General features: G+C 46.2%; 1 protein-coding gene across 1 annotated transcript; it reads left to right on the top strand.

Moving 5' to 3' along the window:
* Positions 1-2887: 2887 nt before the first annotated feature.
* LOC132323031 (uncharacterized) lies at positions 2888-17171 on the top strand (the record flags this gene model as incomplete). The annotated part of the gene is made up of 6 exons (XM_059837806.1): positions 2888-2990; positions 4438-4570; positions 9734-10025; positions 12025-12077; positions 15714-15811; positions 16951-17171. Coding segments are annotated over 6 exons (776 nt in total), but the record flags the coding sequence as incomplete, so codon positions are not given.
* Between the last annotated feature and the right edge of the window lie 7197 nt (positions 17172-24368).

The raw sequence follows: 24368 nt of genomic DNA, 5'->3' as shown, positions 1-24368 counted from the left end.
AAATCCACCCCAAAAACCCCAAAATCCACCCCTAAAACCCTCAAAAATCCACCCCAAAACCCCAAAATCCACCCCAAAAACCCCAAAATCCACCCCAAAAACCTCAAAATCCACCCCAAAAACCCCCAAATCCACCCCAAAAACCCCAAAATTCCCCCCAATTCCTGTTCCTCCTGAACCCCCAATCATTTTCCCCAAATTCCCATCAATTTTCCCCTCAGAATTTTGGGGTTTTCCCCAATTCTGGGATTTTTTTTCCTTAATTTTGGGATATTTTTCCCCCAATTTTGGGATTTTTCCCCCAATTTTGGGATTTTTTTTCCCCAATTTTGGGATTTTTTTTCCCAATTTTGGGATATTTTTTCCCCAATTTTGGAGGTTTTTTTCCCCAATTTTGGGGTATTTTTCCCCCAATTTTGGGGTTTTTTTTCCCCAATTTTGGGATACTCTTTCCCCAATTTTGGGATATTTTTTCCCCAGTTTTGGGATTTTTTTTCCCCCCAATTTTGGGGTATTTTTTCCAAATTTTGGGATATTTTTTCCCCAATTTTGGGAGTTTTTTTCCCTAATTTTGGGATTTTTTTCCCCAATTCCGGAGTTTTTTTCCCCAATTTTGGGATTTTTTTCCCCAATTTTGGGATATTTTTTCCCCAATTTTGGGATTTTTTTCCCCAATTTTGGGGTTTTTTTCCCCCCAATTTTGGGGTATTTTTTCCCAATTTTGGGGTATTTTTTCCCCAATTCTGGGATATTTTTTCCCCAATTCTGGGATATTTTTTCCCCAATTTTGGGATTTTTTTTTTCCCAATTTTGGGATATTTTTTCCCCCAATTCTGGAGTTTGTTTCCCCAATTTTGGGGTTTTTTTTCCCCAATTTTGGGATATTTTTTCCCCAATTTTGGGGTTTTTTTCCCCAATTTTGGGGGTTTTTTTCCCCCCCAATTTTGGGGATATTTTTTCCCCAGTTTTGGGATATTTTTCCCCCAATTTTGGGATATTTTTTCCCCAATTCTGGGATATTTTTTCCCCAATTCTGGGATATTTTTTTCTGCAATTCTGGAATATTTTTCCCCCAATTTTGGGGTTTTTTCCCCCCAATTTTGGGGTTTTTCCCCCCGATTTTGGGTTTTTTCCCCCCAATTTTTTTGTTTTTTCCCTAAATTTCTCATTTTTCCCCAATTTTGAGGTTTTACCCCCAGAATTTGGTGTTTTTCCTCCCAATTTTGGTTTTTTTCCCCCGATTTTGGGCTTTTCTCCCCAATTTTGGGTTTTTCCCCCCAATTTTGGGTTCTTTCCCCCCCAATTTTGGGCTTTTTCCCCCCCCAATTTGTGTTTTCCCCCCAATTTTGGGGTTTCTACCCCCAGAATTTGGGGGTTTTCCTCCCAATTTTGGGGTTTTTTTCCCCTAAATTTCTCATTTTCCCCAATTTTGGGATATTTTTCCCCGATTTTTGGTTTTCCCCCCCAATTTTGGGTTTCCCCCCAATTTTGGGGTTTTCCCCCCAATTTTGGGTTTTCCCCCCCAATTTTGGGGTTTTTCCCCCCAATTTTGGGTTGTTTCCCCCAATTTTGGGTTTTTCCCCCAATTTTGGGTTTTCCCCCCGATTTTGGGTTTTCCCCCCCCAATTTTGGGTTTTCCCCCCAATTTTGGGATATTTTCCCTCCAATTTTGGGTTCTTTCCCCCAAATTTCTCATTTTTCCCCAATTTTGGGATATTTTTTCCCCGATTTTTGGTTTTTCCCCCCAATTTTGGGAGTTTTTTCCCCCCAATTTTGGGTTTTCCCCCCAATTTTGTGTTTTCCCCCCAATTTTGTGTTTTCCCCCCAATTTTGTGTTTTCCCCCCCCAATTTTGGGGTTTCCCCCCGATTTGTGGTTTTCCCCGCAATTTTGGGGTTTTCCCCACAGAATTTGGGGTTTTTCCTCCCAATTTTGGGTTTTTTCCCCCTAAGTTTCTCATTTTTCCCCAATTTTGGGTTTTCCCCCCCAATTTTGGGTTTTTTTCCCCCCACTTTTGAGGTTTTCCCCCCAATTTGGGTTTTCCCCCCCAATTTTGGGTTGTTTCCCCCCCAATTTTGAGTTGTTTCCCCCCAATTTTGGGTTTTCCCTGCAATTTTGGGTTTTCCCCCAATTTTGTGTTTTTCCTCCCAATTTTGGGGTTTTTTCCCCTAAATTTCTCATTTTTTCCCCAATTTTGGGATATTTTTTCCCGATTTTGGGGTTTTTCCCCCCAATTTTGGGTTTTCCCCCCAATTTTGGGTTTTCCCCCCCAATTTTGGGTTTCCCCCCCCCAATTTTGGGGTTTTCCCCCCGATTTGGGTTTCTCCCCCCAATTTCGGGGTTCCCCCCCAATTTTGGGTTTTTTCCCCCCAATTTTGAGGTTTTCCCCCCCAATTTTGGGTTGTTTCCCCCCAATTTTGAGGTTTTCCCCCCCAATTTTGGGTTGTTTCCCCCCAATTTTGGGTTTTCCCCCCAATTTTGGGTTTTTTTCCCCCCAATTTTGGGGTTTTCCCCCCAATTTTGGGTTTTCCCCCCCCAATTTTGGGGTTTTTTCCCCTAAATTTCTCATTTTTCCCCAATTTTGGGATATTTTTTCCCGATTTCTGGTTTTTCCCCCCAATTTTGGGTTTTTCCCCCCAATTTTCTGATCTTTCCCCCAAATTTCTGATTTTTTCCCGATTTTGGGTTTTTTCCCCCCAGAATTTGGGGTTTTTCCCCCCCAGAATTTTGGGTTTTCCCCCCCAATTTTGGGTTGTTTCCCCCCAATTTTGGGTTTTTCCCCCCCAATTTTGGGGTTTTCCCCCCAGAATTTGGGTTTTTTCCCCCCAAATTTTGGGTTTTTCCCCCCAAATTTCTGACTTTTCCCGATTTTGGGCTTTTCTCCCCAGACTGCGGCGCCGGGACCCCGGCAGCGCCCCCAGCCTGGGGGACAGGGTCCCCTACGTCATCGTCACCGGGGCGCGGGGCCAGGCGGCCTACACCCGCTCGGAGGTCAGCCCGGGGTCACCCGGGGTCACCTGGGGTCACCTGGGGTCACCTGGGGTCACCCGGGGTCACTCGGGGTCACTCGGGGTCAGAAAATGCCGAAATTTGGGGGAAATTTGGGAAAAATCGGGGGAAATTTTGGGGTTTGGGGACTCTGGGAGGTGCCTGCTCCAGGTCAGAGGTCAGCCCGGGGTCACCCGGGGTCACCTGGGGTCACCCGGGGTCACTCGGGGTCACTCGGGGTCATCGGGGTCATCAGGGGTCAGAAAATGCCGAAATTTGGGGGAAATTCGGGAAAAATCGGGGGAAATTTTGGGGTTTGGGGACTCTGGGAGGTGCCTGCTCCAGGTCAGAGGTCAGCCCGGGGTCACTTGGGGTCACTCGGGGTCACTCGGGGTCAGAACACCCCAAAAATCCCAAATTGTCCCGATTTCTCCCCAAATTTTCCCGCTTCTTCCCCGAATGTTCCCATATTTTCCCGGAATTTCCCCATTTCCCCCCAAATTTCCCCCATTTTTTCCTCAAATTTCCCAATTTCTCCCCCAAATTTCCCAATCTTCCCCCAAATTTCCCCATTTTCCCCAAATTTACCCCCAAATTTCCCCATTTTCCCCCCAAATTTCCCAATTTTCTCCCCAAATTTCCCCATTTCCCCCCAAATTTCCCCATTTTCCCCCCCAATTTCTCCATTTTCTCCCCAAATTTCCCATTTTCTCCCTAAATTTCCCCATTTCTCCCCAAATTTCCCCATTTTCCCCAAATTTCCCAATTTCTCCCCAAATTTCCCCAATTTCTCCCCAAATTTCCCATTTTTCTCCAAATTTCCCCATTTCTCCCAAATTTCCCCATTTCCCCCCAAATTTCCCCATTTTCCCCAAATTTATCCCCAAATTTCCCCATTTTCCCCCCAAAATTTCCCCATTTCTCCCCAAAATTTCCCATTTTCTCCCTAAATTTTCCCATTTCTCCCCATTTCTCCCCAAATTTCCCCAATTTCTCCATTTTTTTCCCATTTCTCCCCAATTTCCCCATTTTCTCCCCAAATTTCCCAATTTCTCCCCAAATTTCCCCATTTTCACCCCATTTCTCCCCAAATTTCCCCAATTTCTCTATTTTTTCCCCAAATTTCCCCAATTTCACCCCAAATTTCCCCATTTTCACCCATTTTCTCCCCAAATTCCCCGATCTCCCCCCAAATTTCCCCATTTCTCCCCAAATTTCTCCCCAAATTTCCCCATTTCTCCCCAAATTTCTCCCCAAATTCCCCATTTTCTCCCCAAATTTCCCAATTTCTCCCCAAATTTCCCCATTTTCCCCCCAATTTCCCCATTTCTCTCCATTTCCCCCCCAAATTTCCCCATTTCCCCCCCAATTTCCCCGCTCTCCCCCCAATTCCCCATTTCCCCCCCGAATTTGCCCAAATTCCCGGTTTTTCCCCCCAAATCCCCGCCAGGACCCGGTGTTCGCCCTGGAGCAGAACCTGCCCATCGACACGCGCTACTACCTGGAGCAGCAGCTCAGCCGGCCCCTGCTCCGCATCTTCGAGCCCATCCTGGGCGAGGGACGGGCCCAGGCCGTGCTGCTGCGTGAGTGGAACCCCAAAATCCCCGGAATTCAGCCCAAAAATTCCCAAATTCCCAAAAAAAACCCCGCCAAAATCCCCAAAACGGCCTCAAAATCGGAGCGAAAATGGGGAAAATTGACCCAAATTGACCCAAAATTGACCCAAAAGGAGCAGCTCCGAGCCCATCCTGGGCCCAGGGGTTGCTGCTGCGTGAGTGGAATGCCAAAATCCCCGGAATTGAGCCCAAAAATTCCCCAAATTCCCAAAAATTCCCAAAAAACGGCATCAAAATTGAAGCAAAAATGGCGAAAATCGACCCAAAATTGACCCAAATTGACCCAAAATTGACTCAAAAGGAGCAGCTCCGAGCCCACCCTGGGCCCAGGGGTTGCTGCTGTGTGAGTGGAATGCCAAAAATCCCAAAATCCCCGGAATTCAGCCCAAAAATTCCCCAAATTCCCAAAAAAAACCCCGCCAAAATCCCAAAAACGGCCTCAAAATCGGAGCGAAAATGGGGAAAATCGACCCAAAATTGACCCAAATTGACCCAAAATGAGGAGCTCCCAGCCGATCCTGGGCCCAGGGGTTGCTGCTGTGTGAGTGGAACCCCAAAATCCCCGGAATTCAGCCCAAAAATGCCCCAAATTCCCAAAAAAACCCCGCCAGAATCCCAAAAACGGCCTCAAAATCGGAGCGAAAATGGGGAAAATCGACCCAAAATTGACCCAAAATTGACCCAAACCAAGGAGTTCCCAGCCGATCCTGGGCCCAGGGGTTGCTGCTGTGTGAGTGGAATCCCAAAAATCCCAAAATCCCCGAAATTCAGCCCAAAAATTCCCCAAATTCCCAAAAATCCCAAAAAAAGCGTCAAAATCGGAGCAAAAATGGCGAAAATCGACCCAAAATTGACCCAAATTGACCCAAAAGGAGGAGCTCCCATCCCATCCTGGGCCCAGGGGTTGCTGCTGTGTGAGTGGAATGCCAAAAAACCCAAAATCCCCGGAATTCAGCCCAAAAATTCTTGAAATTTCTAAAAAATCCCAAAAAATGGCGTCAAAATCGGAGCAAAAATGGCAAAATGGAGCCAAAATTGACCCAAAATTGACCCAAAATGAGGAGCTCCCAGCCCATCCTGGGCCCAGGCCATGCTGCTGTGTGAGTGGAACCCCAAAATCCCCGGAATTCAGCCCAAAAATTCCCAAATTCCCAAAAATTCCCAAAAAACGGCATCAAAATTGAAGCAAAAATGGCGAAAATCGACCCAAAATTGACCCAAATTGACCCAAAATTGACCCAAAATGAGCAGTTCTGAGCCCACCTTGGGCCCAGGCCGTGCTGCTGTGTGAGTGGAATCCCAAAAATCCCAAAATCCCCGGAATTCAGCCCAAAAATTCCCCAAATTCCCAAAAATTCCCAAAAAAAGCGTCAAAATCGGAGCGAAAATGGGGAAAATCGACCCAAAATTGACCCAAATTGACCCAAAATTGACCCAAAAGGAGCAGTTCTGAGCCCACCTTGGGCCCAGGCCGTGCTGCTGCGTGAGTGGAACCCCAAAATCCCCGGAATTCAGCCCAAAAACGGCCCCAAATTCCCAAAAAAACCCCGCCAAAATCCCAAAAACGGCCTCAAAATCGGAGCGAAAACGGTGAAAATTGACCCAAAATTGACCCAAAATCGACCCAAAATTGACCCAAAATTGACCCAAAATGAGGAGCTCCGAGCCCATCCTGGGCCGAGGCCGTGCTGCTGTGTGAGTGGAACCCCAAAAAACCCAAAATCCCCGGAATTCAGCCCAAAAATTCCACAAATTCCCAAAAATTCCCAAAAAAAGCGTCAAAATTGGAGCAAAAATGGTGAAAATTGACCCAAAATCGACCAAAATTGACCCAAACCAAGGAGTTCCCAGCCGATCCTGGGCCCAGGCCGTGCTGCTGCGTGAGTGGAACCCCAAAATCCCCGGAATTCAGCCCAAAAATTCCCCAAATTCCAAAAAAAACCCCACCAAAATCCCAAAAACGGCCTCAAAATCGGAGCGAAAATGGGGAAAATTGACCCAAATTGACCCAAATTGACCCAAAAGGAGGAGCTCCGAGCCCATCCTGGGCCTAGGCCGTGCTGGTGCTTGAGTGGAACCCCAAAATCCCCGGAATTCAGCCCGAAAATTCCCCAAATTCCCAAAAAAACCCCGCCAAAATCCCCAAAAACGGCCTCGAAATCGGAGCGAAAATGGGGAAAATCGACCCAAAATCGACCCCAAAATTGACCCAAAATGAGGAGCTCCAGCTCATCCTGGGCCCAGGCCGTGCTGCTGTGTGAGTGGAATCCCAAAAATCCCAAAATCCCCGGAATTCAGCCAAAAATTCCCCAAATTCCCAAAAAAAACCCCGCCAGAATCCCAAAAACGGCCTCAAAATCGGAGCGAAAATGGTGAAAATCGACCCAAAATCGACCCAAAATTGACCCAAAATCGACACAAATTGACCCAAAAAGAGCAGTTCTGAGCCCATCCTGGGCCCAGGGGTTTCTGCTGTGTGAGTGGAATCCCAAAAATCCCAAAATCCCCGAAATTCAGCCCAAAAATTCTTGAAATTTCCAAAAATTCCCAAAAAACGGCGTCAAAATCGGAGCAAAAATGGAGCCAAAATTGACCCAAAATCGACCCAAATTGACCCAAAATTGACCAAAAGGAGCAGTTCTGAGCCCACCTTGGGCCCAGGCCGTGCTGCTGCGTGAGTGGAACCCCAAAATCCCCGGAATTCAGCCAAAAATTCCCCAAATTCCCAAAAAAACCCCGCCAAAATCCCAAAAACGGCCTCAAAATCGGAGCGAAAATGGGGAAAATCGACCCAAAATTGACCCAAAATTGACCCAAAAGGAGCAGCTCCGAGCCCATCCTGGGCCCAGGGGTTGCTGCTGCGTGAGTGGAATGCCAAAAATCCCAAAATCCCGAATTCACCCCAAAAATTCCCCAAATTCCCCAAAATTCCCAAAAAACTGCGTCAAAATCGGAGCGAAAATGGTGAAAATGGACCCAAAATCGACCCAAAATCGACCCAAAATGAGGAGCTCCGAGCCCACCTTGGGCCCAGGGGTTGCTCCTGTGTGAGTGGAATGCCAAAAATCCCAAAATCCCCGGAATTCAGCCCAAAAATTCCCCAAATTCCCAAAAAAACCCCGCCAGAATCCCAAAAACGGCCTCAAAATCGGAGCGAAAATGGGGAAAATCGACCCAAAATCGACCCAAAATTGACCCAAAATGAGCAGTTCTGAGCCCACCTTGGGCCCAAGCCGTGCTGCTGCGTGAGTGGAACCCCAAAATCCCCGGAATTCAGCCCAAAAATTCCCCAAATTCCCAAAAAAACCCCGCCAAAATCCCAAAACGGCCTCAAAATCGGAGCGAAAATGGGGAAAATCGACCCAAAATTGACCCAAAATTGACCCAAAATTGACCCAAAAATGAGGAGCTCCCAGCCGATCCTGGGCCCAGGGGTTGCTGCTGTGTGAGTGGAATCCCAAAAATCCCAAAATCCCCAGAATTCAGCCCAAAAATGCCCCAAATTCCCAAAAAAAACCCCGCCAAAATCCCAAAAACGGCCTCAAAATCGGAGCGAAAATGGGGGAAATTGACCCAAAATTGACCCAAACCGAGGAGCTCCGAGCCCACCTTGGGCCCAGGGTTGCTGCTGCGTGAGTGGAATCCCAAAAAACCCAAAATCCCCGGAATTCAGCCCAAAAATTTTTGAAATTTCTAAAAAATCCCAAAAAACGGCGTCAAAATTGGAGCAAAAATGGCAAAAATTGACCCAAAATTGACCCAAATTGACCCAAAATTGACCCAAAATGAGCAGCTCCGAGCCGAGCCTGGGCTGCTCCGAGAGTTCATCCTGGAATTCCCAAAAATTCCCCAAAATTTGGCAAAATTCCCAAAAAACCACGTCCGAATCGGAGCAAAAATGGCAAAAACGGAGGCAAATTGCCCAAAATCGCCGGAAATTGCCCCAAAATGGAGCAGAACTGCCCCAAAATGGAGCAAAACGGCCCCAAATTTTCCCTCCCGAGCAGCTCCAGGCCCAGGAGATTCCCAAAATTCCCCAAAATCCCTGAAAAAAAGGAACAAAATGGGCCCAAAACGGAGGGAAATTCAACCAAAATCCAAATTTTATAAGGGGATTTTTTGGGGGAAATTTTGGGGATTTTGGGGGTTTTGGGGGATTTTGGGGGAAATTTTGGGGATTTTGGGGGTTTTGGGGGGAATTTTGGGGTTTTTTGAGGGAATTTTGGGGGAAATTTTGGGGATTTGGGAATTTTGGGGGAAATTTTGGGGATTTTGGGGGAATTTTGGGGTTTTTTGAGGGTATTTTGGGGTTTTTGAGCGAATTTTGGGGTTTTTGAGGGAATTTTGGGTTTTTTGAGGCAATTTTGGGGTTTTGGGGGGAATTTTGGGGTTTTTGAGGGAATTTTGGGGTTTTGGGGTTTTTGAGGGAATTTTGGGGGAAATTTTGGGGTTTTTTGAGGGAATTTTTGTGGGAAATTTTGGGGATTTTGGGGTTTCTGAGGGAATTTTGGGGTTTTTGAAGGAATTTTGGGGGAAATTTTGGGGATTTTGGGTTTTTGAGGGGATTTTGGGGGAAATTTTGGGGTTTTGGGGGGGAATTTTGGGGGAAATTTTGGGGATTTTGGGGTTTTTGAGGGGATTTTGGGGGAAATTTTGGGGATTTGGGAATTTTGGGGGAAATTTTGGGGTTTTTGGGGGTATTTGGGGGAATTTTGGGGAAAATTTTGGGGATTTGGGAATTTTGGGGGAAATTTTGGGGTTTTTGGGGGTATTTGGGGGAATTTTGGGGAAGTTTGGGGATTTTGGGGTTTTTGAAGGAATTTTGGGGTTTTTTTGAGGGAATTTTGAGGGAAATTTTGGGGATTTTGGGGTTTTGGGGGGAATTTTGGGGTTTTTGAAGGGATTTTGGGTTTTTTGAGGGAATTTTGGGGGATTTTGGGGTTTTTTTGGTGCAAATTTTGGGTGAATTTCTCGAGATTTTCTCGGCGGGAATTTTTGGGGATTTGGAGGGGAATTTTGAGGGAATTTGGGGCAATTTTGGGGTTTTTTGGGGCTCCCAAAAATTCCAGGATTTTCCGGTTTTTTCTTTTAACCTTTTCCGGGGTTTTTCACCCCAAATTTCCCCCCCAGAGGGGGAGCACACCCCGAGTCTGGGGCGATTTTGGGGTGAATTTGGGTCATTTCAGGTGGATTTTTTTGGGGTTTTTGGGGGGAATTTTGGGGTTTTTTGCCCCCAAACTTTGGGGGATTTTTTGGGGGTTGATTTTTAACCTTTTCCGGGGTTTTTCACCCCAAATTTCCCCTCCCAGAGGGGAGCACACCCGCTGCAAGACCCTCCTGACCGCCCGCTCCGGGGGGCTCTCGGCCTTCACCTCCAAGCGCAGCAGCTGCGTCGGCTGCCGGGCCCTGCTGCCCCACCACGGTGAGACCCCGCCCCTAATTAGCTCATTAATTAGCCCCCGCCCTAATTGACCTCTAATTGACCCCTCCAGGGCGGAATTGAGGGGGTGTGAGCAAAAAAAAACGGGGTCAAAACGGGCAAAAATGGCCAAAATTGGGCTTTAAATAACGAGATTGTCCTCGTTAAAGCCCCCTCCCCTAATTAATTACCCTAATTAATGGGCTCTGCACTAATTAACCTCTAATTGACCCCCCCAGGGTGGAATTGAGGGGGTTTGGGCAAAAAAAACGGGGTCAAAACGGGCAAAAATGGCCAAAATTGGGCCTTAAATAACGAGATTGTCCTCGTTAAAGCCCCCTCCCCTAATTAATTACCCTAATTAATGGGCTCTGCGCTAATTAATCTGTAATTGACCCCCCCCAGGGTGGAATTGAGGGGGTTTGGGCAAAAAAAACGGGGTCAAAACGGGCAAAAATGGCCAAAATTGGGCCACAAATAACGAGATTCACCTCGTTAAAGCCCCCGCCCCTAATTAATTACCCTAATTAATTAGCCCCCGTGCTAATTAACCTCTAATTGACCCCCCCGAGGTGGAATTGAGGGGGTTTGGGCAAAAAAAACGGGGTCAAAACGGGCAAAAATGGCCAAAATTGGGCTTTAAATAATGAGATTGTCATCATTAAAGCTCCCTCCCCTAATTAATTACCCTAATTAATGAACTCTGCACTAATTAACCTCTAATTGACCCCCCCAGGGCGGAATTGAGGGGGTTTGGGCAAAAAAAAAGGGCAAAAATGGCCAAAATTGGGCTTTAAATAACGAGATTGTCCTCGTTAGAGCCCCCTCCCCTAATTAATTACCCTAATTAATTAGCCCCTGTGCTAATTAATCTCTAATTGACCCCCCCAGGGTGGAATTGAGGGGATTTGGGCAAAAAAATCGGGGTCAAAATGGGCAAAAATGGCCAAAATTGGGCTTTAAATAACGAGATTGTCCTCGTTAAAGCCCCCTCCCCTAATTAATTACCCTAATTAATTAGCCCCCGCGCTAATTGACCTCTAATTGACCCCCCCAGGGCGGAATTGAGGGTGTTTGGGCAAAAAAAAAGGGCAAAAATGGCCAAAATTGGGCTTTAAATAACGAGATTGTCCTCGTTAAAGCCCCCTCCCCTAATTAATTACCCTAATTAATGAGCTCTGCGCTAATTAATCTGTAATTAACCCCCCCGGGATGGAATTAATGGGTTCAGAATGGCCAAAAATCCCCAAAGTTGGAGTTGAAAAAAGAGAATTCTTAAAATTCAAGCCCTCTCCTCAAATTAATAAAGAATTAATTATTCTTAATTAATTAATTAATGCCCACGAAATTTAACCCAAAATCGGGGTCCAGGAGCCCCAAAACCCCCAAAATTCAGCCCAAACACCCCAAAACCAGAGGGGCTGCCATCCCCCAAATCAAATCCACTCCCCCAAATTAACCTAATTAATGATAATTAATAATTAATTTAATAATTAATTCTAAATTTAACCCAAAATTGGGGTCCAGGAGCCCCAAAACCCCCAAAATTCCGCCCAAACTCCCCAAAACCAGAGGGGCTGCCATCCCCTAAATCGAAGCCCCTCCCCCAAATTAACCTAATTAATGATAATTAGTAATTAATTTATTAATTAATTTTTAATTTAACCCAAAATTGGGGTCCAGGAGCCCCAAAACCCCCAAAATTCAGCCCAAACGCCCCAAAACCAGAGGGGCTTCCATCCCCTAAATCGAAGCCCCTTCCCCAAATTAACCTAATTAATGATAGTTAATAATTAATTTATTAATTGCTTCTAAATTTATCCCAAAATCGGGGTCCAGGAGCCCCAAAACCCCCCAAATTCAGCCCAAACGCCCCAAAACCGGGGGGGCTTCCATCCCCCAAATCCCCCATGGAAGCCCCTCCCCCAAATTAGCATGTAATTAGCATGTGATTCTCATTAATGAATAATTAATGGTTAATTAATGAGGGGCTCCCTTTTAGGTGCAGTTTGCGATTTCTGCCGCCAGAGGGAGTCCGAGCTCTACCAGAAGGAGGTGGGGGCGGGGCCGGGAATTTGGGATTTTGGGGCCAAATTTGGGGATTTTGGGGTTTGGGGGTCCCAAATTTGGGGATTTTGGGGTCAAATTTGGAGATTTTGGGGCCAAATTTGGGAATTTTGGGGTTCAAATTTGGGGATTTTGGGGTCAAATTTGGGGATTTTGGGGTTTTGGGTTCAAATTTGGGGTTTTTGGGTTCAAATTTGGGGATTTTGGGATCAAATTTGGGGATTTTGGGGTTTTGGGGTTCAAATTTGGGGATTTTGGGGACTTTGGGGTTCCAAATTTGGGGATTTTGCGTTCAAATTTGGGGATTTTGGGTTCAAATTTGGGGATTTTGGGGATTCCAAATTTGGGGATTTTGGGGATTCCAAATTTGGCGATTTTGGGTTCAAATTTGGGGATTTTGGGGCCACATTTGGGGTTTTGGGGCCAAATTTGGGGATTTTGGGTTGAAATTTGGGGATTTTTGGGTTCCAAATTTGGGGATTTTGCGTTCAAATTTGGGGATTTTGGGGTCAAATTTGGAATTTTGGAGCCAAATTTGGGGATTTTGGATTCAAATTTGGGGATTTTGGGGGTTTTGGGGTTCAAATTTGGGGATTTTGGGGTTTTGGGTTCAAATTTGGGGATTTTGGGGTTTGAAATTTGGGGATTTTGGGGTCAAGTTTGGGGATTTTGGGGTCAAATTTGGGGATTTTGGGGTTTTTGGGGTTCCAGATTTGTGAATTTTGGGGTTTTGGGTTCAAATTTGGGATTTTGGGGTTCCAAATTTGGGGAATTTGGGACCAAATTTGGGGATTTTGGGGTTCAAATTTGGGGATTTTGGGGGTTTTGGGTTCAAATTTGGGGATTTTGGGGTCAAATTCGGGGATTTTGGGGTTTTGGGGTTCCAAATTTGGGGATTTTGGGGCCAAATTTGGCGATTTTGGGATTTTGGGTTGAAATTTGGGGATTTTGGGGTCAAATTTGGGGATTTGGGGCCAAATTTGGGGTTTTGGGCTTCCAAATTTGGGGATTTTGGGGCCAAATTTGGGGATTTTGGGGTTTTGGGTTCAAATTTGGGGATTTTGGGTTCAAATTTGGGGATTTTGGATTCAAATTTGGGGATTTTGGGTTCAAATTTGGGGAATTTGGGGCCAAATTTGGGGATTTTGGGGTTCAAATTTGGGGGTTTGGGGTTTGAAATTTGGGGATTTGGGGTCAAATTTGGGGATTTTGGGGTTTTGGGGCCAAATTTGGGGATTTTGGGGATTTTGGGGCCAAATTTGGGGATTTTGGGGTTTTGGGGTTCCAAATTTGGGGATTTTGGGGCCAAATTTGGGGATTTTGGGGTTTTGGGGTTCCAAATTTGGGGATTTTGGGGCCAAATTTGGGATTTTGGGTTCAAATTTGGGGATTTTGGGTTCAAATTTGGGGATTTTGGGGTTTTGGGGTTCCAAATTTGGGGATTTTGGGGTCAAATTTGGGGATTTTGGGTTCAAATTTGGGGATTTTGGGGTTTTGGGGTCAAATTTGGGGATTTTGGGTTCAAATTTGGGGATTTTGGGGTTTTGGGTTCAAATTTGGGGATTTTGGGGTTTGAAATTTGGGGATTTTGGGGTCAAATTTGGGGATTTTGGGGTCAAATTTGGGGATTTTGGGGTTTTGGGGTTCAAATTTGGGGATTTTGGGTTCAAATTTGGGATTTTGGGGCCAAATTTGGGGATTTTGGGGCCAAATTTGGGGATTTTGGGGTCAAATTTGGGGATTTTGGGGTTTTGGGTTCAAATTTGGAGATTTTGGGGTTTGGGGGTTCCTAATTTGGAAATTTGGGTTTAAATTTGGGGATTTTGGGGTTTTGGGTTCAAATTTGGGGATTTTGGGTTCAAATTTGGGGATTTTGGGGCCAAATTTGGGGATTTTGGGGTTTTGGGTTCAAATTTGGGGATTTTGGGGCCAAATTTGGGGATTTGGGGTCAAATTTGGGGATTTTGGGGCCAAATTTGGGGATTTTGGGGCCAAAGTTGGGGATTTTGGGGTCAAATTTGGGGATTTTGGGTTCAAATTTGGGGATTTTGGGTTCAAATTTGGGGATTTTGGGGTTTTGGGGTTGAAATTTGGGGTTTTGGGGTTCAAATTTGGGGATTTTGGGGTTCCAAATTTGGGGATTTTGGGTTCAAATTTGGGGATTTTGGGGCCAAATTTGGGAATTTTGGGGTTCAAATTTGGGAATTTTGGGTTCAAATTTGGGGATTTTGGGGCCAAATTTGGGGATTTTGGGGTCAAATTTGGGGATTTTGGGTTCAAATTTGGGGATTTTGGGTTCAAATTTGGGGATTTTGGGGTCAAATTTGGGGATTTTGGGGTCAAATTTGGGGATTTTGGGTTCAAATTTGGGGATTTTGGGGTTTTGGGGTTGAAATTTGGGGTTTTGGGGTTCAAATTTGGGGATTTTGGGGTTCCAAATTTGGGGATATTGGGGTTCCAAATTTGGGGATTTTGGGTTCAAATTTGGGGATTTTGGGGCCAAATTTGGGAATTTTGGGGTTCAAATTTGGGGATTTTGGGGCCAAATTTGGGAATTTTGGGGTTCAAATTTGGGGATTTTAGGGTTTGAAAGTTGGGGATTTTGGGGCCAAATTTGGGGATTTTGGGGCCAAATTTGGGGATTTTGGGTTCAAATTTGGGGATTTTGGGGCCAAATTTGGGGATTTTGGGGCCAAATTTGGGGATTTTGCGGTTTTGGGTTCCAAATTTGGGGATTTTGGGTTCAAATTTGGGGATTTTGGGGCCAAATTTGGGGATTTTGGGGTTTTGGGTTCAAATTTGGGGTTTTGGGTTCAAATTTGGGGATTTTGGGGTCAAATTTGGGGATTTTGGGTTCAAATTTGGGGTTTTGGGGTCAAATTTGGGGATTTTGGGGTTTTGGGGTTCCAAATTTGGGGATTTTGGGGTTCAAATTTGGGGATTTTGGATTCAAATTTGGGGATTTTGGGGCCAAATTTGGGGATTTTGGGTTCAAATTTGGGGATTTTGGAGCCAAATTTGGGATTTTGGGGTTTTGGGGCCAAATTTGGGGATTTTGGGGTTTTGGGTTCAAATTTGGGGATTTTGGGGCCAAATTTGGGGATTTTGGGGTTCCAAATTTGGGGATTTTGGGGTTCCAAATTTGGGGGTTTTGGGTTCAAATTTGGGGATTTTGGGTTCAAATTTGGAATTTTGGGGCCAAATTTGGGATTTTGGGGTTCCAAATTTGGGGATTTTGGGGCCAAATTGGGGGATTTGGGGATTTTGGGGTCAAATTTGGGGATTTTGGGGTTCAAATTTGGGGATTTTGTGGCCAAATTTGGGAATTTTGGGGGTTTTTTTGTTCCAGATGGGGATTTTGGGGTTATTTTAGGATATTTGGGGTTATTATGGGATGTTTGTGCCCCCCAGGTGTGCCAGGTGTGGCACCTGGAGGTTATTATGGGATATTATGGGATGTTTGGGGTTATTATGGGATGTTTTCCTGTCCCCCAGGTGTGCCCCCAGGTGTGGCACCTGGAGGTTATTATGGGATATTATGGGATGTTTTTGCCCCCCAGGTGTGCCAGGTGTGGCACCTGGAGGGTATTATGGGTTATTATGGGATGTTTTCCTGCCCCCCAGGTGTGCCAGGTGTGGCACCTGGAGCGCAGCTTCGCGCGCCTCTGGAGCCAGTGCCAGCGCTGCCAGGGCTCCCTGATCCAGGACGTGCTGTGCACCAGGTGAGTGGCACCTGGGACACACCTGGGACACACCTGGGACGCACCTGGGACACACCTGGGTCACCTGTCTGTCACCTCTGGGTCACCTGTCACCATCCTGGTGTCACCTGTGCCACCTCTGGCACACCTGGGTCACCTCACCTGTCACCTGGGGGTCACCTCACCTGTCACCTGGGGGTCACCTGGGGGTCACCTGGGTCACCTCACCTGTCACCTGGGGGTCAACTCACCTGTCACCTGGGGGTCACCTGGGTCATCTCACCTGTCACCTGGGTCACCTCACCTGTCACCTGGGGGTCACCTCACCTGTCACCTGGGGGTCACCTGGGGGTCACCTCACCTGTCACCTGGGTCACCTCACCTGTCACCTGGGGGTCACCTGGGTCATCTCACCTGTCACCTGGGGATCACCTGGGGGTCACCTCACCTGTCACCTGGGGGTCACCTCACCTGTCGCCTGGGGGTCACCTCACCTGTCACCTGGGTCACCTCACCTGTCACCTGGGGGTCACCTCACCTGTCACCCCCCCCCCCCCATGTCAGCCCAAGTCCCTGCAGTGTCACCCCCCCCCCGCCCCGTGTCACCACACCTGGGTCACACCTGGGTCACCTCACCTGTCACCACAAAAATCCCAAAAAAATCTCAAAAAAATCCAAAAAAATCTCAATAAAATCCTAAAAAAATCTCTAAAAAATCTCAAAAAAATCTCAAAAAATCCAAAAAAATCCCCTAAAAACCCTCAAATAATCCCCAAAAAAATCCCCAAAAAAACCCTCAAATAATCCCCGAAAAATCCCAAAAAAATCTCTAAAAAATCCCTAAAAATCCCAAAAAAATCTCAAAAAAATCCTCAAAAATCCCCCTAAAAACCCTCAAATAATCCCTGAAAAATCCCAAAAAAATCTCTAAAAAATCCCTAAAAATCCCCAAAAAAAATCTCAAAAAAATCCCAAAAAATCCCCTAAAAACCCTCAAATAATCCCCGAAAAATCTCAAAAAAAAATCCCTAAAAAATCTCAAAAAATCCCCTAAAAACCCTCAAATAATCCCCGAAAAATCCCAAAAAAATCCCTAAAAAATCCCCCAAAATCCCCAAACCCCCCAAACCCCTAAATTCTCCCCAAATTCTCTTTTTTAGCCGGGACTGCCCCATTTTCTACATGCGCCGCAAGGTGCAGAAGGACCTGGAGGCGCAGCAGGAGCTGCTGCAGCGCTTCGGCCAGCCCGACTGGTGACCCCAAAATCGCCCCAAACCACCCCAAAAGGGCCCCAAAATCCCAACATTTGGGACTTGGGGGCGCTTCTCACCCCGCTCGGGGATTTTCTATCGGAGTTTAATAAAAAGCTGATTTTTAGTGAGTTTAGTGTCGGTTTTTATGAATTTTTTATTAATTTTTTTGGGATTTTTGGGGAGGATTATTTAGGGATTTTTGGGCAATTTTTGGGGGGATTTTTTGGGGATCATTTGGGGATTTTTGGGCAATTTTTGGGGATTTTTTTGGGATTTTTTAGGAATTTTTGGGGGAATTTTTTTTTGTTTTTTAGGGATTTTTTGGGGGGTTTTTTGGGGGTTTTTGTGGGATTTTTTGGGGTTTTTTTGGGGGGATTTTTAGGGTTTTTTTAGAGATTTTTTGGGGGATTTTTAAGGGAGATTTTTTTAGGGATTTTTGGGTATTTTTGGGCAAGTTTTTAGGGGATTTTGTGGGGAAATTTTAGGGATTTTTTTAGGGATTTTTTGGGGATCATTTGGGGATTTTTGGGCAATTTTTTGGGGATTTTTTAGGAATTTTTGGGGGGAATTTTTTTGGTTTTTTAGGGATTTTTTTGGGGGGATTTTTGGGGTTTTTTGTGGGATTTTTTGGGGGGATTTTGGGGTTTTTTTGGGGGGGATTTTTAGGGGTTTTTTAGAGATTTTTTGGGGGATTTTTAAGGGAGATTTTTTTAGGGATTTTTGGGTATTTTTGGGCAAGTTTTTAGGGGATTTTGTGGGGAAATTTTAGGGATTTTTTGGGGATTTTTGGGGATCATTTGGGGATTTTTGGGGAATTTTTGGGGATTTTTTAGGAATTTTTGGGGGGAATTTTTTTGGTTTTTTAGGGATTTTTTGGGGGGGATTTTTTGGGGTTTTTTGTGGGATTTTTGGGGGGATTTTTTGGGGATTTTTAGGGGTTTTTTAGAGATTTTTTTGGGATTTTAAAGGGAGATTTTTTTAGGGATTTTTGGGTATTTTTGGGCAAGTTTTTAGGGGATTTTGTGGGGAAATTTTAGGGATTTTTTTAGGGATTTTTGGGGGATTTTTGAGGGATTATTTGGGGATATTTGGGCAATTTTTGGGGGATTTTTTGGGGCATTTTTGAGGGTTTTTGGGGGATTTTTTAGGGAATTTCTGGGGGTGATTTTTAAGCATTTCTTAGGGATTTTTGGGGGGGGTTAGGTTTTTTTTTTTTTTTTTTTTTCTTATTTCTTGGGTTTTTTTTAGGGATTTTTGGAGTTGTTTTGGGGGTTTTGATGGGATTTTTTTAGGGATTTTTGGGGGTCTTTGGGATTTTCTGGGGTTGTCTAAGTGGTTTTTTTGGGTTTTTCGGGAAATTTTTTTTTAGGGAATTTTTAGGGATTTTTTTGAGAATTATTTGGGATTTACTGGGGGGTTTTAGGGTTTTTTAGGGATTTTTTGGTGTGGTTTGGGAATTTTTATTAGGGATTTTTTGGAATTTTCTGTGGATTTTGAGGAGATTTTGGGGGAATTAATTAGGGACTTTATGGGATGTTTTAAAGGATTTTTTGGGGATTTTTAGGGATTTTTAAGGGGATTTTTGGGGGGTTTTTTTGATTTTTTTGGGGACTTTTTTGGGTTTTTAAACAAGAATTTGGGATGATCGCTTCGCCCGCCAGGCGGCGCTCTGCCAGCAGGCGTGGCTTGCTGATTGACACGCTCTCCGCCCAATCAGTGTGCAGAAAACCGTATCGCGCCCGCCTCCTAGGCGTGGTTTCGCTTTCATCCATGACTGACAACCCTCGCGCCCAATCAGCTCTGTGGGCGTGGGTTAGTCCCGATTGGCGTTTCCGCTGCCCAATGAGAAGGAGGCAAGCGGGAATCGGCGGCCAATGGGAAGGCGCGGGGGGCGCGCGGCGGCCCCGCCCCCGCTATAAAAGGCAAAGGGGGTGGGGGCCGCTCCTCGCGCTCACAAGATGGCGGAGGCGGCCAATTGTATCATGGAGGTGAGCGGGGCTCCGCGGGCGAGCGGCGAAAATGGGGCAAAAAAAGGCGAAATCGGGCAAAAATCCGCCGGCCCTGAGGGCAAAGCGGGCCCGGAGAGGCGGGAAAGGCGCTCAGAAGCGGCCGGGGGGGGGCGGGGGGGGCTCTGAGGGGCCCCTCAGGGATGGGGGGGGGGGGCGGCTCTGAGGGGGCTGAGGGGGCCGGGGGTTTTTAGTGAGATTTTGGGGTTTTAGTGAGATTGTGGGGGTTTTATTGAGATTTTAGCGGTTTAAATACAATTTTGCGGGGTTTAAATAAAATTTGGGGGGGTTTTAATTGAGTTGGGGGGGTTTAATGAGGTTTTGGGGAGGTTTTTGAGGGGTCCCTGAGGGGATTGAGGGGATGTTCAGTGAGGCCTGAGGGGTCTGGGGGGGTTAATTGGGTCTGGGGGCTTTAATTGGGTCTGGGGGAGCTTTAATGAGTCTGGAGGAGCTTTTTGGGGGCTGGGGGAGTTTTTTGGGGCTTTTTTCGGGGCACTTTTGGGGCTGGGGGTCCCTGATGCTCCTGGGGGGGGGGGCTTAAATGAGTCTGGGGGCTCCTTTGGGGGGGAATTTTTGGGATCTGGGGGGGATTTTTGGGGTCTGGGGGAATTTTTTGGGGTCTGGGTGAATTTTTTGGCGTCTTTAGGGAAATTTTGGGGGGTCTGGGGGGGATTTTTTGGGGGTCCACGTGACTCCAGAGCCACGTGGAGAGTCCGGGACCCCCCCCCCCTCCCCCCAAAAAAATCCCAAATTTTATTGGGGGGAAGGGGCGATAGGGGCGGGGCCTGTCGCGATATTGGGGGGGGGGACACAGGAGCTGCTGGATCGCCCAAAAATCCAGGGGTGACCCCCAAATTTGGGGTCTGGGACCCCCCAAATTCTTAGGGACCCCCCAAATTTGGGGTCTGGGACCCCCCAAATTCTTTGGGACCCCCAAATTTGGGGTCTGGGACCCCCCAGATTCTCAGGGACCCCCAAATTTGGGGTCTGGGTCCCCCCAAATTCTCAGGGACCCCCAAAATTTGGGGTCTGGGACCCCCCAGATTCTCAGGGACCCCCAAATTTGGGGTCTGGCACCCCCCAAATTCTCAGGGACCCCCAAATTTGGGGTCTGGGACCCCCCAGATTTCCAGGGACCCCCAAAATTTGGGGTCTGGGACCCCCCAGATTTCCAGGGACCCCCAACCCCCCAGATTTCCAGGGACCCCCAGATTTGGGGTCTGGGACCCCCCCAAAATTGGAGTCAGGACCCCCCCAGAGGCCCCCCAACCCCACTTTGGGGACCCCAGCCCCCATTTTAGTGACCCCAGCCCCAATTTTAGGGACTCTGTCCTCATTTTAGGGACCCCCATCCTCATTTTAGGGACCCCATCCTCATTTTAGGGACCCCTAACCCCAATTTCAGGACCCCAGCCCGAATTTTAGGGACCCCAGCCCCAATTTTAGGGACCCCAGCCCCAATTTTAGGGACCCCAGCCCCCATTTCAGGACCCCCACCCCAATTTTAAGGACTCCAATCCCAATTTTAGGGACCCCAGACCCATTTTGGGGTCCCCCCAGCCCCCATTCCAGGACCCCCCACCCCCATTTTTGGGGTTCCCCCACCCCAATTTCGGGGACCCCAACCCGAATTTCAGGTCCCCCCACCCCAGTTTCGGGGTCCCCCCACCCCAATTTCAGGATCCCCTACCCCATTTTTGGGGTCCCCAGCCCAATTTTAAGGACCCCAACCCCAATTTCAGGTCCCCCACCCCAATTTCAGGCCCCCCACCCCATTTTTGGCATTCTCCACCCCATTTCTGGGGTCCCCAGCCCCATTCCAGGACCCCCCACCCCCATTTTTGGGGTCCCCCACCCCAATTCCAGGCCCCCCCACCCCAATTTCAGGCCCCCCCCACCCCAATTCCAGGACCCCCCCACCCCATTTTTGGGGTCCCCCACCCCTTTTTTGGCATCCCCCAGCCCCATTCCAGGCCCCCCCACCCCATTTTTGGGGTCCCCAGCCCCAATTCCAGGCCCCTCCACCCCATTTTTTGCCCCCAAACCCCATTTTCGGGATCCCCCCACCCCAATTCCAGGCCCCCCCACCCCAATTTCAGGCCCCCCCCACCCCAATTTCAGGCCCTCCCACCCCCATTTTTGGCACCCCCCACCCCCAATTCCAGGCCGCCCCACCCCATTTTTGGGGTCCCCCCACCCCAATTTCAGACCCCCCCACCCCAATTCCAGGACCCTCACCCCGTTTTTTGCCCCCCAAACCCCAATTTCAGGACCCCCACCCCCATTTTTGGGGTCTCCCACCCCATTTTTGGCATGCCCCACCCCAATTCTGGGGGAAAATCCCAAATTCTGGGGAGAAAAAACCGAAATTCTGGGGGAAAAACCAAGATTCTGGGGGAAAAAACCGAAATTCTGGGGGAAAAATCCAAAATTCTGGGGAAAATCCCGAAATTCCGGGGAAATCCAGGAATTCTGGGGAAAAATCCGAAATTCTGGGGGAAAAAAACGAAATTCTGGGGGAAAAAAAACGAAATTCTGGGGAAAAAAAACAAAATTCTGGGGGAAAAAACCAAAATTCTGGGGGAAAAACTGAAATTCTGGGGGAAAAAACCGGAATTCTGGGGAAAAAACCAAAATTCTGGGGGAAAAAAACGAAATTCTGGGGAAAAAACTGAAATTCTGGGGGAAAAAATCGAAATTCTGGGGGAAAACCTGAAATTCTGGGGGAAAAACTGAAATTCTGGGGGAAAAAATGAAATTCTGGGGAAAATCCCGAAATTCTGGGGGAAAAAACCGAAATTCTGGGGGAAAAAAAACGGAATTCTGGGGGAAAAAATCGAAATTCTGGAGGAAAAAAATCAAAATTCTGGGGGAAAAAACCGAAAATTTGGGGGAAAAAAAACGAAATTCTGGGGGAAAAAACGAAATTCTGGGGGAAAAAACGAAATTCTGGGGGAAAAAAACTGACATTTTGGGGGAAAAAAACGAAATTCTGGGGGAAAATAATGAAATTCTGGGGGGAAAAACCCAAATTCTGGGGGAAAAAATCAAAATTCTGGGGGAAAATCCCGAAATTCTGGGGGAAATAATGAAATTTCAGGGAAAAAAACCAAAATTCTGGGGGAAAATCCAAATTCTGCCCCAAAAAAGACCCCAAATTCCAGAAAATCCCAAAATTCTGGGGGCAAACCCCCTGGAATCCTGGGGAAAAAATCCTAAATATTCCTGAAATCCCCAAAGGCAGCCCCAAAAAATAGCCCAAAAACCCCAAAATTGGGAATTGAGGGGGGGTTAGTGGGGGTTTTAATGGGGTTTTAATGGGAATTTTGGGGGATTTTGGGTGTTTTGAATGGGATTTTTAATGGGATTTCAATGGGATTTTTGTGGGATTTTTAATGGGATTTTTGGGGGATTTTTAATGGGATTTTGGTTGTTTTTAATGGGATTTTTTAATGGGATTTTGGTTGTTTTTAATGGGATTTTTAATGGGATTTTGGGTGTTTTTAATGGGATTTTTAATGGGATTTTGGGTGTTTTTAATGGGATTTTTCAATGGGATTTTGGGTGTTTTTAATGGGATTTTTAATGGGATTTTGGGTGTTTTTAATGGGATTTTTAATGGGATTTTGGGTGTTTTTAATGGGATTTTTAATGGGATTTTGGGTGTTTTTAATGGGATTTTTGGGAACTTTGGTTGTTTTTAATGGGATTTTTAATGGGATTTTAAATGGGATTTTTGTGGGATTTTGGTTGTTTTGAATGGGATTTCAATGGGATTTCAATGGGATTTTTAATGGGATTTTGATTGTTTTTAATGGGATTTTTGTGGGATTTTTAATGGGATTTTTGGGGGATTTTGGGTGTTTTTAATGGGATTTTTGTGGGATTTTTAATATGATTTTTGTTGTTTTTAATGGGATTTCAATGGGATTTTAATGGGATTTTTAATGGGATTTTGGTTGTTTTTAATGGGATTTTTCATGGGATTTTAATGGGATTTTTAATGGGATTCTGGTTGTTTTTAATGGGATTTTTAATGCGATTTTTGGGGGATTTTGGTTGTTTTGAATGGGATTTTAATGGGATTTTTAATGGATTTTTAATGGGATTTTTGGGGGATTTTGGTTGTTTTTAATGGGATTTCAATGGGATTTTAATGGGATTTTTAATGGGGTTTTTAATGGGATTTCAGTGGGATTTTGGGTGTTTTTAATGGGATTTTTGTGGGATTTTTAATGGGATTTTTGTGGGATTTTGGTTGTTTTTAATGGGATTTTTAATGTGATTTTAATGGGATTTTTAATGGGAATTTTGGGGGATTTTGGTTGTTCTTAATGGAATTTTTAATGGGATTTTTAATGGGATTTTGGTTGTTCTTAATGGAATTTTTAATGGGATTTTTAATGGGATTTTGGGTGTTTTTAATGGGATTTCAGTGGGATTTCAATGGGATTTTTAATGGGATTTCTGTGGGATTTTGGTTGTTTTCAATGGGATTTTTGTGGGATTTGGGGTGTTTTCAGTGGGATTGGGATTTTGGGAATGCCGAGCCCCCTCAGGTGTGAGCGTGCCCCTCCCCCCCCCCAAGCAGGTGGGATTCCATGGGGTTTTAATGGGATTTCAATGGGATTTTGGGTGTTTCTAATGGGATTTCAGTGGGATTTTGAGTATTTTTAAATGGGATTTTTAATGGGATTTTTGTGGGATTTTGGTTCTTTTTAACGGGATTTTTAATGGGATTTTTTTTGGGATTTTAGTTATTTTTAATGGGATATTTTTAATGGGATTTTGGGTGATTTTAATGGGATTTCAGTGGGATTTTGGGTGCTTTCAATGGGATTTCAGTGGGATTTTGTTCTTTTTAATGGGATTTTGGTGGGATTTTGGGAATGCTGAGCCCCCCCAGGTGCGAGCGTGCCCCTCCCCCCCAAGCAGGTGTCGTGCCCCCCCCGGGGAGGGCAGTGCCAGTGCCAGCAGTGCCAGTGGCGGTGCCAAGCCCTCGGCCGAGGACATGACCTCCAAGGATTACTACTTCGACTCCTACGCCCACTTCGGCATCCACGAGGTACCAAAATGCCCAAAACTCACCCCAAAACTCACCCGGGCAGGGGGGGCAGGAGCCTGAGCGAGATCTGGGCTTCGGGAGGAGCCAAAATGGCCTGAAATTGGCCCAAAATGGCCTGAAATTGGCCCAAAATGGCCTGAAACTGGCCCAAAATTGACCTAAAATGGCCTGAAATTGGCCCAAAATGGCCTGAAATTGGCCCAAAATGGCCTGAAATTGGCCCAAAATTGACCCCAAAATGGCCTGAAATTGGC

Source organism: Haemorhous mexicanus, unplaced genomic scaffold, assembly GCF_027477595.1.
Source record: "Haemorhous mexicanus isolate bHaeMex1 unplaced genomic scaffold, bHaeMex1.pri scaffold_257_ctg1, whole genome shotgun sequence".
NCBI lineage: Eukaryota > Metazoa > Chordata > Aves > Passeriformes > Fringillidae > Haemorhous > Haemorhous mexicanus.
Note: the sequence above shows the minus strand (reverse complement) of the source record. Positions and strands in the feature narration are given on the sequence as shown.